Below are 13939 nucleotides of genomic sequence, written 5' to 3' on the forward strand. Positions count from 1 at the left end.
AATGCCAATACTCTGAAAAGCACAGCCTGCTGTCACATTCGTAGGAAAGCCCTAGGGGTGTGCAGGCTGGAAGATGTGCATGGAAGTTTTTTTAAAAATTACAGGAAACCTGTATTGGAGGTAAATATTGAGGGAGGGCAATGCTCACCTACAATGCTAGTTGCCTGACTGTCATACTGATACCATTAATTTCATCCTTCACTTGCCTGGAAAAAGCATGGGGATGAGTAAAGTCAGAATTCTATCAGTTGCACACTTGCTCTGGGTCAAATCCTAAAGTATCGAAACTGCTGAATCAGCATTACAGCACAGCAACTTGCATTTTCAGAAGAGGAGATGGTCATTGGCAACCTCCATACCTCCTCTTTACAAGTCTTTTATACATGAAAAGTTGTATCAAAAGGATATTTGTTATGTATACAGACAGCTTTTTAGCTGCATTTTGACAGGTCCACTTCAATGATTGCTATAATCTCCGTTTTTGTTTTTTATTTTGAATGTAAACAATTTGTTTTAAATACAATCAAAGAGTTAAAACCAAATGAAGCCTTTTAATCCAATTTTCTCCAAAAATAAGAACAAAGCATCCTCTTAAAACTTAAACATCTTCTTGAGCGACATAAAAAGTTCTGCTTTTCTTACAGTAATACAGAAAACTATTTTGTCAGAGATATCTCCCGGCTGGGTATACTTCTATGCTGACCCTTAGAGAACTGCAGCCAGTCAAAGTACAGCATCCAGAAAAAAGTTCAATGTATTGATTTACAAAATATTCCAGTTCAGTCACTGTCAAACTTTATGGAGTTCACGGTTGTAGAAATGGCTCCACCGCAATAACTGCCCCGCTTTTTCTTTGTCTTTTCATGACGGAAAGATTTTCCTTTAGTGAATTTCAAAACATTATTGGCTTTCTCCCCCCAGTCTCCTTTTGCTCCTTTCTGAAATATAAAAAAAGAGAAAAAAACATTTGTATAACTAATGCAAAAACATTATGCAGTATCACATTTACTTAGAAGTGTTAGGACATTAAGGGTTGTAAGGTTAATTATTTACATCTAGAAGATAATGTTTGGTCTTGCCATACATTTTTCCATACACAAAGTATCGGTAATTGGTATCGGCAAGTACATGAGGGGATGTACTTGGGCCCGAAAAAGTGGCATCGGGACATCCCTACACACTATATGGCCAAACATTTGCAGATATCCAACCATCACACCTAAGCTTGTTGCACATCCATTCGAAAACTATGGATACCGATACAGAATTGGTGCCATTATAACAGCATCCACTCTGGAAGGCTTTCAACAAGACTGGAGCCCTGACTGCTGGAAAACAAAACTATCCCCCCAATGCCTCTCTTGCTCCGCATGCAATGCTTTCCTTGCCAGCAAAACAATCCTGCCTCTAATCCCAAGTGCCTGCCCACATAGATTTCCAAGATGCCTGTCCCTAAGTTCTGGGAAATGCCTATGTGAAAAGAAATGGACTCCTCCCAGCAGCTGCTCCTGCAAGAATTTTTACAAACCAGGTGATGTCACAAGAGTAATAAAACCAATTTCATGATACAAGAACAAAGTAAAAGACCTAATACCAAGACATGCTCTAGAGCCGTGGTTCTCAAATGGTGGGTCACCGCATGCCTTCCACTGCAATAGGCGACATGCTCCTCAGCCTCCCCCTAGTGCAGCACTGTCATTTCTCATGTCGAGCAGCCATTCAAAATATGCTGCCCAGCACTCAGTGTCAGCTTGAGGTGGGGTAGGCTCAGGTTATGGCAGCGAGGGAGCTCCATCCATACATTCATTGCTTACAGCTCCCTCGTATGTCCTGTAGGAGGTGCCTGGACCAGAGTGACGTCACATTCTGGCTCCCAGCACCTCTACAGGGAGTGTATGGGATCTGTACAAGAAATGCACATATGGATGGAGCACCGTCACCGCACATCAGCCCACAAATTGGCCCCAGGCTGAGAATCTACTCCAGTTCTCATAAGGTAGGGAGACTAGGTGGGTCTTAGGGAAAGAAAAAAAAAATGTTGCAGCATGTGTGCGAGATTGTCAGTGTTTTTGAGGGCCTGTTAGCACTAGTACAGTGCGTTAATCGCACTGTACCACACATTCGCATCTAGCACACCGTCTGATGCGGGAGGTGTGTTGTGATCATTTAAATGGCACCCCAAACGCACCTAGAGTCAACAGTTGAATCGCCTGCACAGAAACCCACAGTACCGCAATGCCGTGCTTTTCAGTGAGGTGTGACTTGGGTCGCAACTGTATGATCAGTGATCAAGGACAAATATGGGTCCTGAGGTTACACAGGTTTTGAACCCCTGCTCTAGAGGGAGATTTGAGGGAAAACAGAAAATCAAATTAAAGTAGGTGTTCCAAAATGCACAAAATATAAATGACTACAAATTATAAAAAAGTGTTAAAATGGAGAGTTCATACATCAGGAAGCAATTTGTATTCCCTTTTAGAGCAAATGCCCTCAGGTCAACTGTGTAGTTTTTTTTTTTGTTTAACATAATGGAATTGTTTCTTTAACCTCTGCAAGCAAGTGGAGTCAGGAATGGCTGCACATGGATCTCACCACCAGTCATGAGAGATAAGGTAACAGTCAGGCAATATAGGTTGCCAGTATTTCCCAAAACTCAAATTTCAACTTAGGGTGGACTAAGCCTTTGCTCTTCATTTAAGGCAACTTTCGTTTTACTTCCCCTTTAAATACCTAACTTCTGCACACAGAAAACTTTAATGAGCTAAACACTCAATCATATGAATGCGGCCTATGAAATAACATACCATTGCCTATGCCATGTGGGATTTACTTGTAAAGGCTACACACTGTACTTTACCTTTGCGTCAAACGAATTGTTAGACATACGGGGGTCAACGTCAACATGCTCTTCAACTACTCTTCGGAAAGGAGTATTTTTCTGATCTTCCTATACCACATCAAAGACAAACATTTTTATATAAAAATCGGAAATACACAGTCATTTTCAAGATTGTTTAATTGCATGGATATCAGTATGGTATAACATCTTTTTACAGAAATTAGGCATTTATTGATGAAAGCCACCAGATGTTTATCTGTAAAAAAAATAAGTCTTGAAGACTGGTCAGCCAACCAGCTTTCCTAATTCTGAATTGAGAAAACTGGTCGGATGTCCAGCGAAACGTCACCACCGAAACGACACCAGATGTTTATTCCAATCTAGACCAGTGGTGGTGAACCTTGGCACTCCAGCTGTTTTGGAACTACAAGTCCCATGAGGCATTGCAAGGCTCTGACAGCCACAGACATAACTCCCAGAGGCAAACACATGTTGGGATTTGTAGTTTTGGCACAGCTGGAGTGCCAAGGTTTGCCACCACTGATCTAGACAATTAACACTCAAGAGCATGTAGAAAATTGTTAAAGTTGCATTTTAAAACAGAATGTGGTTCCATTTTAGTGGTGTAGGTATAGCAACTAATTCAGGCACAGTGCCATGGATACACATTTAACATAGAAAAAATGAGCTGGAAACAGGCCCTACAGAAATTTCAACCAAGCCAACACCACCCCCAAGGAGATTTTGTAATGACCATGTTATGTCTCTTCTTGCCCTTAATAATCTTTCAATACAGAATACTAAAAAGAGACTGGATATTTTTTTTTTTCCCTTTAAAAATGTGGAAGGTTCATGTTATGAACAGGGGATTGCTGATGTTTATGGCACTAGCGCATAAATATCTGCAGCAGAAGCAATTGATGGAGGTTGCCATTCACTAACCCAGAGGCTGCATACGAGCGTCAGAAGGGAAAAGCTGAAGCTATCCAGATACTCTGATGTGCAACTAATATGAAGGCCAAAAGTCAGAGAATGGCACCTTCTAAGTCTGCTCTTCGGGTTCATAATAGATTCTCTATCTTCTCCACTAAAAATGGAGCAGTAGCTTTCCTTAACAAAGATTCATGTAAAAGCTAACTGCTGTGTCATCGTCCGGAACTGCCATACGCATTGCACATGCCCATTCTATGTATTCCACAAAGTGCTTAACAGAATATCTGCATTTACTCTACATTCTGCTCTTTAATAACCAGATCTCATTGCCGTGTCAAACGTTCAGTATATGCATTCTAGTACTGACAAATGTACGAACACACATTACAGGGAGTGTCTTCATGGTCATCAGGAAGTTCACCCGGTCTTCATTTAAAAGACATGAGCAAATATCTGGTCACTATATACCAGCAATTGTGAACCTATGGCACTCAGAGGCTCCTTTGGTGGAGCCTAGGCAGGGGTGTCGGAATTCGTATCGCCCAACAGTAGCTTTTTTCTACATTTAGCCCTGCTTCGGGCAAGCAGGGCTAAATATAGAGATGAAGCCACCGCTTGATTAATACAAGTGATCTCTGCGATGCTGCCAAGATCACTTGTAATAAGCCTGCTGGTCCGTCCCCAGCAGTGTTGGTACTTTGAGATAAATTGATTTTGCGTTGCAGTTTGGGCACCAGGCCTCAAAAATGTTAGCCATCACTGCTATATACAATGGATGGAACATAGCAGAAAAGCCATAAAAACAGTTTATGGGTAGCATATGCTTAACATTTTGCTCTACAAAAGGGGCTCTTGAAATACTGGCCACTGGTTAACTTCTGCAATTCCCCGCTGTGGAGTACTAGTAAGAATGGTGTGCCATGCTTTTCAGGGATTCCCAGGTCATACTATTATCATGCTTCTGATTAAATTTCAGGAGATCAAAATTAATGTGCATCTAAACTCAAGAACAAAAATATAACATGTTGCAGTTTATCAGTCCTTAGATGTTGTGGCTGCATTGTTTTAGGCTTTTGTTCCTTTATTTTCATCTAGTGATCCTGCCGAAACCACTTTTAGTCCTAGGGCAACAACACTGACTGTACTCTATACATGGAGCAGCATTGTAACCCTAGGAAAAGGACAACAGAACATAGTGGGAGATGTTTTGTTGTCTGCAGAAGAGAACTGGGACAAATCCTAACTGCTAAGTCTCAGCAGAGGAAGTTAGCAGCTTGCTGGATTTCCAGCAGGATGAGGAAGTTAGCAGCTTGCTGGATTTCCAGCAGGATGAACAGGTATTTTTTGCATCTGTCATACAGTTAAGAAAACATTTTCAATAGTATATTTAACAGACCAAAAGGAAGCAAACATTTACATACACCTCAAAGCAAAACTGCAGTTGTTCATTGCAACCAGTCAATTGTATTTCAATCTCTTAGAAATAGAATGCGGTTACAACAGGCTTCATTTCTGCTTCACCATTTATAGATGTACACTAGCAAAACAAGTCAGAAGTGAAACCATTTTTGCAGTTGCACTCCGCTGATATTATATGCAAACTCCACACACAATAGTTACGTTTTGTGTAGTTTCCTTTTGACTATATATGCAGTACATTTTCAAAATCCAAAATGAGTGCCCCGCAAATTCTCCATAACGTTGGGAAATAAAAAATTACACCGGGATATCTAGCTACAAGTTAGTGAAGCATTTGGCTCAGAAAGTCTGTTCAGAAAGTGGATTGAGACAAACTACTAGATGAAAAATGTTGCCACTGTAAAGATATAAGGGAGCTACAGGGTAATTGTACATTTTGATGGCAAACAGACAAATTTGTTGGTCCCCTTACAGCTCATTGATATACTGCTTCATTCCTCCTGAAAATGATGACATTACAAAGCAATTGTCTCATGTATACCAGCAATGCTATTGGTATGTCAGATTAAAGCAAAGAAAATAAATAGGAGAGAAATTGTTGCTAATTCAACAAAGCAATTTTAAAATGGCCAGGACAGATTTGTTGGAACCCCTAGAAAAATGTATAACTATTTACATCATAGGGATATTTCAAACTGCTTGCTGTAATTAGTATCACACAGGTCTTCAATCTTGCAATTGGTCAGCTTATTTAAATGGACAAAAAAAAAATCAATCACTCTGCTGTTTGGTATCATTGTGTGCACCACACTGAACATGGACCAGAGAAAGCAAAGAAAAGAGGTGGCTGAGGAAAATCAGAAACAAACTGATAGACCAGCATATTAAAAAGGTACAGGCTATAGGACCATCTCCAGGTCCTCCTTATCTGTGACTAGTCGCAAATATTAAATTTAAGGTCTATGGAAGTGTTGCTAACCTCCCTGGCCACAGCCACAAGCGGAAAATCAACCTCAGATTGAACAGAAGTATAGTGTGAATGGTATACAAGAAGCCAAGAAAAAGCTCAACTCCAAGGTCAGGGTACATCAGTGTCTAATCATACCATCCATGAGGTTTTGTTAAACTGCATACTGACAAGTGACAAGGCTTCTGGGAAAATGTCCTTTGGACAGATTAGACAAAACTGGAGCTTTTGGCAGGTCACATTATCTGTGTTCACATATAAAAAAATTAGGCTTTCAAAGAAAAGAACATACGTACTGAGAAGCATGGAGGAGGCTTGACTGTTTTGGGGTTGCTTTGCTGCATCTGGCAGAAGGTACTTTGAATTTGTGCAGGGCATAAAGAATTCTCAAGAAATTCTGAACCAAAACCTATTGTCTAGTGTCAAAGCTTTGTTTTAGTTGCAAGTCATGGGATAATGAGCTAAAACATAAAGCTAAAAGCAACCAAGAACAAAATATTTCTACAAACCCTGCTGTAAATCTAGAGCTAAAAGATGCATTATGGAAAAGGCACCATTCAAACTTTTGGATGGTGCAATGGCCAAACTACCTGTTAGCAGATGCAGACATCTTAATAAAAGGAGAAATGTAGTATATCTGCTACATCCCACAGAAGTGCGTACAATAGTTTTTATGTCATCTCTTCAAATAGAAGCTTTTATAGTTTTTACAGATAGAACAGGTTGACCACCATTCATTCCAGTCACACTTTGCCCATAATTGCATCAGAAACACAATAAAGACTTAGTACACAATTGTGGGTTTTATTCAACGTCTGAAGCAACAGATTAAAAACAAAACCTTTAATATAAAAGCATATACATTCATCTCCCACAGTCCACATTCAAGATGGTAGTCATTCTTCTGTTGATTGCCATCATTTTCTCACCTTCTTGTTAGCCTTGGGGAATGTGTTTGGAGTTTTCACTTGAATTTTCTTATTGTCCGGTGTCTGCTCCTGATCACCTTCCCTTTTCCGTTTTCCAGAATTACCTGAAAAAAAAATGTTCTGTATTGTAAACCAAGAGCTACTTCATAACAGAAAATAATGTTGAGGTTTTAGGTATGCCACTCAGCGCAACGCTGCTAATATTCTAGGCTTCATTGTAACTGAAAACATTTTAACGTTAACCCGTCACAAATCAGGGCGATGCCTAGAGAGCTGCTGACAGACTGCAAACACATGTTACTTCAGTCAAAACTGTATGTTAAAGATGTAGAGGCAGCAGAAGTTATATACATTATCTTTTTTGTAAAAAGTCAAGTCTGCCTGTTGACCGCCCTCCAGTCTCTCAATTTCCATACTGGTCCTTTAATACCCGCAAACCCCCCCCCCCATGGTGAATGGCAGACCTGCAGGCTGCATACAAGTGATCTCAGCGACATCACTTGTACAAAACAGGCGGCAGCTTTCCCACTGTACACTTAAGCTCTGCTTGCACAAAGCAGGGTTAAATGTAGAAAACTACCTGCCCAGCGCCCGGAACTGCATGTCCCATGCATCTAGAGATAGGAATTCCACACCTCTCCTGCCCTTCTACTCCCTGCTGCCCCAAGGACGGGCCTTGGGGGAAATCCAGCCCTGGTGGTGCTCACATTTTGCAAGCACCCAGAAGTCTAAAAGTACTACAGAACCCAGGTAGGAGCGATATGCATTCAAGGGAGTTTGTCAATGATGGCCCGAGCTCAAAAGAAGTGGTTTAGATAACTGAGCATCCACCAACAAGGAAGAGTATTGGTGCTGGATTGCAGAGCGGTGAGTCTGCAGGAGACAGCACCAGAGAGGGGACTATTGCAGCATAGGCAATACTTTATGGCTAATGTTTTTTTAGTTTCAAAAAAAAAAAAAAAAAAAAAAAAAGGGAGTTGGGCTTTCAAGACAGTTTACAAGGAAATGTTATATTTACCATCAAAAACAGAAAGATTGCACTAAGAAAAAGCTAGAACACTTGTCAAACTTAAAAGCATAGAATAGAGTAACTAAATATATTTATTAAAAAGATTAAAGACACAAGAAGCTGACATACCATTCACTGTGACATTTTCCTCCTCTTCCTCACTGGAGGAGCTTTCCTCTGAACTCTCTTTAGCTTTCTTAGCTGCAGCTTTTGGTGTGGACTTTGCACTCTTGGGAGTAGTGGCCGGTTTAGCTGCTGGAGACTTTGAGGTAGCTGTTTTTTTTGCTTTCTCCTCTTCTGAGCTACTCTCTTCAGAGCTGCTTTCTTTTTTCTTTGGGACGGACTTTGCTTTCTTTTTCACAGCTGCTTGTTTAGGTTTCTCTTCTTCATCGCTGGAGCTGTCTGATGAAGAGCTACTACTGGCTTTTGTTTTATTCACAGGGATTGGTTTCTTGGCAGCTGGTGCAGCTGCTGGTGACTTAACAGTTTTTTTAGCTTTTTCTTTTTCATCACTTGAGCTGTCGGAATCAGAGCTGCTGCTCTGTTCTGCTGCCTTGTTTTTCACTGGTCCTGCAGACTTGGGGGTCAAAGGTTTAGTTGGTGTCTTTTTACTAGCCTCATTCTGCTTGGCTGGTGCTGGCTTTGCCGCAGCAGCTTGTTTAGCAGATGGCTTACTGGCAGCCTTCTTTGTGGAATCCTCCTCGCTTTCAGAGTCTGGGGTGATAAAAGCGATGAGAAAATAATTAAAGTACATTTAAAATGAAGGCCAATGCTGCAAGTGGTTTTTCTTGGCAAGAACATGTAAGGCAAGGACTTTACAAAGCACTGTTAGCAACTAAAAAAAAGGTGTCAGAGGAGCTATGGTTTATCAGAAAGTAAATTCAGATGCTAGTTTATCTTCTCTTCTCACTACTGAACATGACGCTACAATATCCTCACACAGCCCCAATACAAAATACTGATGCCCCTGCTACTCCTGTCCTTAAAGGAGAACTATGAGGCGAGTGAAAATCATTCAGCCTCAGTTCTAGCCGACCTGTGACAATGAAACTGTCACAGGTCGGCTCAATAGATGGGCAAGTGAGCGAACACATAGCGTTGCTCGCTCACTTCTCGATATATCCCTGCAGAGAGCTGTGACTGTCACTCACTGCTCATTGCAAGGATTCCCCCCCCCCTCATCAGATCCTCCAGTGCTGACTGGCGGAACGGACGGGGAGGGCACAGCTGACGCTGGCTCTGCCTCTAGATAGGCAGAGCCAGCTGTCAATCCCACAGCTGGATTTCGACAGTAATGTCGGGATCGGTCCTGGCTGCGGCATCTCAGTATACTGCGAGCTGTAGCTCGCGGTATACTGAGCTTTAGGTGACGGGTGGACGCTAGTTTGTGTCCTCCCGTTACCCTTAGGAGAACTATGGGGAAAAGCCCTGACCCCATAGTTCTCCTTTAATGACTCACATTCATGCCTCTTGTACTCTACTCTTCTATTTCACACAATATTTACTTAAATTTCCGATTCCCCCCAACTGAAACATGAACACCCTGTCTGCCAATAACAGCTGTATCCCAGGACTGTAACATGTTTAAAGACAGAATGCCATTTCATGTTAATTATAAAGAGTCCAGACTTCTGCTACTAAAAAGGAGTGATGATTTTTACTCATTTAGGAAACACCAGTCAGCCATCAACCATTGTAGTGCTGGCAGTTCATACTTTAGGAGATAAATTAACTTCTGGCAATCATGATCACTCCTTTGCTCAGATAGGGCTAGTATAAATAAAATCAATTCTATAATTTGATGATTACATTTCTCATACCAGAGCTGTCAGAAGAACTAGATTCCTTTTTGCTGGCAGGGACTGCTTTTGCAGCAGGCTTTGAAGGTGGCGTTTTCACTGCTGGTTTAGCGGGAGCCTTTTTCTTTTTTTCATCCTCACTGGAATCTGCTGAGAAAACAAATACTTTCTTATACAAGAACAACAACCAGCAGTACACAAGTTATATTATCAGCCCACATACCATAGTTGCTAGGATTAGAGTTAGATCATATTACTTGTATGGAATATTTCAAGGTTTGTTTGAAATATTCCATACAAGTAAAAATTAGAATTCAGATTTGAAGTGCAGTACATGATATAGTCCTAGCCAAACACAGCCTCAGGTAAGGAGCTCCTAGATTGTTTTACTCCAAGTATTAAATGCTTATGGTATAATATGCATTATAAGGGACATGCCAAGAGAAACAGAGATTTAGCAGATGTTGGAGAGTAAACCATTTGAGATATCTCTCAAGGACTATTGGTAAAATCTGTTTTAGTTCCTGGGTCTGCACACCTACCAAATCGCCATTATGGTAAGTTTCCACTCTATTCAATTTATTGCACACGATGGAGAAAACAAATCAGAAATGGAATACCTAAATCTCCCAGGTGGACAGACCTCAATGTTGGAGTAACTAAAAAATAAACCAGGGGCTAACTGAAGCCAACCAGGCTCCAACTATTGCTACAAGGTGGGCTGACTTTTTAAACAGACCACTTCTCATACATGGAAGGTCTCTCCACCTCCTGCAACGGTAAGCAAAGTATTGTTATACATTACTTGGCAGACCAAGGTCCATATGGACAATGGGATTTAGCTTGTTGCTATAATAGATAAGCTTTCATGTCAGATTTCCCCAGAATGTAGTTTTTAGTTTGATCTTCCAGTAAAAATCTGGAGCTGTAACCCTTTAAGCATACTAGATAGAGAATCTTAATCGTCAATTTTTATTTCCACTGAAATGCCTTTAAATAATTTGTTGGGGATTTTCTTTGCATCACAAAATCCTCACAGCAGGTGAAAGCATCATTAATGTGTTAGGCAAAAAAGAAAATACAAAAACACACATGCATGTTTTCCAATGCTTTATCCCATTACATCACACTGCAAGTATTTAAAAATACTGGTCAATCTCCCAAAAATGCACTTTGAAATCACAAGAAATGGTGTCGGCCATGTCCATTTATCTTTTGCTAAACTACTATGTCACTCTCCATCCCCACAACAGAGAATTCTGTAGTCCAATATGGGAGGAACTGGGAGGAATAACGAGACGCCTTGAGACACAGAACAGCTCTGAATTTCTGAAAAGCCCAACAGCAATTTGTTGCACTTATTGAACAGAAAAAAAAAAAAACCCCAAACACTTAAGGGTTTATTTAACAGCGCATAAAGGGGCAAATAAAAGTTTATTTGGGTCTACATAGGTTTATTGTTGGAGTCTATGCAAACATTGCAACCTTTCAACTTTGTTCCTGCTTCTAAAGGTCCCACCCCAAACAAGTCACTCACCAGAACTGTCAGAAGAACTTGCATCCTTTTTGGCAGGAGTAGTTTTGGCTGGTGTCAGTTTGGCAACAGGTTTTGCAGGTGGAGTTTTTGCTGTGGGCTTAGCTGGAACCTTTTTCGTCTTTTCATCATCACTTGAGTCTAGGTTAAAAAAAAAAAGTCACTCCTTTACTTCGCATGTTAGAATAACAAGGGTCTTTGTATATGGATACTAATGTTTACTGCCGACTTAGACGCATGTATGCAAGAGGACCTGTACAACACTCTCGACCTACACCTGGTAAAATATAGCTTGAATTTTAAAGAGTTACAGTATCTGTGCACAGATGCAGAGGAGCTTATACTGACCTTTAAAGAAGCACATGACACTGCTCTCATATAAAAAACGTTTACAATACTGGTTTTATGAGTGAGAGCTGCCAGCAAAAAACTCTTAACATTCAATGTTTTTTTTTTTTCTGACAGTAGTGCCTTAGCATGCACTAGAAATTCATAATTGGCACAGAGCAGATGAACCATTTAGTGATGATTACAACTGTATCTGAGAATTTAAATTTGAACAGCTGGGCAAATGGTAAAATGTTTTAATAGCATGTTGCATTTCTTGGTAATTGCATTAAGTGAGCACATTTGCTTAGTAATGGGATAAAGTAATTTGAATCTGATGCCACACCTGAACCCACTCACCAGAGCTGTCAGAGGAGCTGGAATCCTTCTTTGCTTGTGCAGATTTAGGAGTAACCTTTGCAGGTGGAGTTTTAGCTGTGGCTGTAGCAGTCTTGCCAGTTGGTGTTTTTGCTGCTGGTTTGCCAGTCTTATCTTCATCACTGGATTCCTCATTGGCTTTCTTTGCAACAGGTTTAGCCGATGCAGGAGACTTTCCTGGCGTGACCTTGGCTACAAACAGAAAAACTATAAACATATAATACACCAATAAGAAAGGAAGGAGGGGGGGTCTACCGGGTCAGAGTTTATAATCGCTTAGTAAACTATACTCAATACACACACTATGTCTGCTACCTGCAGGCAATAAGCCTTGCTATCCAAGAAAAAAAATAAAATGATTTGTTACTCATCTTATAAGGTGTGTGTAGCAATACTAGACTGCATAGAGTTCACTGGAGAAGTTTAAGGAACAAAGCAAATACCTTTCTTTGTTGACTGCTCCTCCTCACTGCTGTCTGAAGAGTCACTGCTGCTTTCTGCTTTAGCATTTGCCTTGGGAGTAGTTTTTGGAGTTGCTTGTTTCTTGTCTAATGTTGGTGGAGGTACAGCACTGTATGCACCTACAAATTGTTACACAGCAATCAGTTCGTTCCATGCGGGACACAAGACAATCTCACATACCTGGCCATATTACCTACCAATCATTGGATTATGATCTATTCAGATATATCCAGAAATGCAGTTTCATGCTGAAAGTCTCAATATTAAAACCCTTAACAGTTTAGAAGCAAAATGTGGTGGTGATGAATGTACTTATCTGCATTATTGTACACAATGGACAGTGCACTGAGGCCATGTATAAAAAGCATTTTTTTAGTTGAAGTTGAACTGCAAAAAAAAAGGAAAGGAGGGGGGATGTTTGGGAAGTGGACCAGTGGGTCGCCCCCCCCCAAAGATGGACATCTCAATAGTGCAAATACCATTTTACTAACAAACTGTCTGCAGGGCTGTCTTCTGGAAAACAAATGGTTCTGCATCTGTATATAGCAGTACCATACACAAGCAAAGATGGCAAGAATATCATGTGAAATAAAAATGTTAAGTATTTTTGTATCTAGCTATTGCTCAGATCAGTTTATACCTATCTAATAATTAACAATGTCCATGCCTAGAATACATGTCCTGCCTGTTTTCGGGCGACCACACGATCCAGAAAGGTCACATGACGGGGCGTTGGCAATTAATCAGTTTGTTTCAATTCTAACTGGTTGCCTTTTATAGACTATTAAGATCCATTCTGCCTGATATTCCTGGAATGCGGCATATAACATGGAATGTTACATTCTGTCATCACACAAATAAATTCATACACACTGGTACCTTATGGGATAGCCCTTGTTTCCTTATCAATCGTTTACCTCCCACTGCTAGTACAGGCCATTTTCCCTCTGCTCTAAGATGGGATACAGCTGTAACCTTATATCATAACATAAAATACAATGATATTATCTACATAAACACACTAACTGCAAATACAGGTATATTAGAACGTACTGCTATTAAAATATTTTCACATCATTGCCAACCTATTTCCCTTTTTCTGTTCATCCAGACAACATGGTAGAGATGTAGCTGGATGGACAGTAGAAGCAGGGAGGGGCTGTCTGTAATCACACTCTCTGGGGATGTGCCAGGGGGCCCCCCCCCCCCCCCCCCGCACTGCAAAGGTCAACTACAGGTTCTTCTACTAGGGTATGTTGATGTAATATTGATATTCTATAAACAGACACACACTATATACATAAACAAAAAACACATGCATACACACACCTCGGGATTAAAAA

General features: G+C 40.6%; 1 protein-coding gene across 1 annotated transcript in view; it reads right to left on the reverse strand.

Annotated features, from left to right (window-relative positions):
* Positions 1 to 712: 712 nt before the first annotated feature.
* The window catches only part of NOLC1 (nucleolar and coiled-body phosphoprotein 1), a 25504-nt gene continuing 12277 nt past the window's right edge, over positions 713 to 13939 (reverse strand). Inside the window, exons 8-15 of the mRNA XM_018554569.1 lie at positions 12578 to 12715; positions 12117 to 12326; positions 11433 to 11570; positions 9917 to 10042; positions 8226 to 8810; positions 7088 to 7191; positions 2858 to 2947; positions 713 to 938 (exon numbers count right to left, since the gene is read on the reverse strand). Of these exons, the coding sequence (XP_018410071.1) occupies positions 780 to 938; positions 2858 to 2947; positions 7088 to 7191; positions 8226 to 8810; positions 9917 to 10042; positions 11433 to 11570; positions 12117 to 12326; positions 12578 to 12715 (1550 nt within the window). The 3' untranslated portion in view covers positions 713 to 779. The remainder of the gene's footprint in view (positions 939 to 2857; positions 2948 to 7087; positions 7192 to 8225; positions 8811 to 9916; positions 10043 to 11432; positions 11571 to 12116; positions 12327 to 12577; positions 12716 to 13939) is intronic.

The sequence above is a fragment of the Nanorana parkeri genome, unplaced genomic scaffold, assembly GCF_000935625.1.
Source record: "Nanorana parkeri isolate BGI_ZX_2015 unplaced genomic scaffold, ASM93562v1 scaffold165, whole genome shotgun sequence".
Taxonomy (NCBI): domain Eukaryota; kingdom Metazoa; phylum Chordata; class Amphibia; order Anura; family Dicroglossidae; genus Nanorana; species Nanorana parkeri.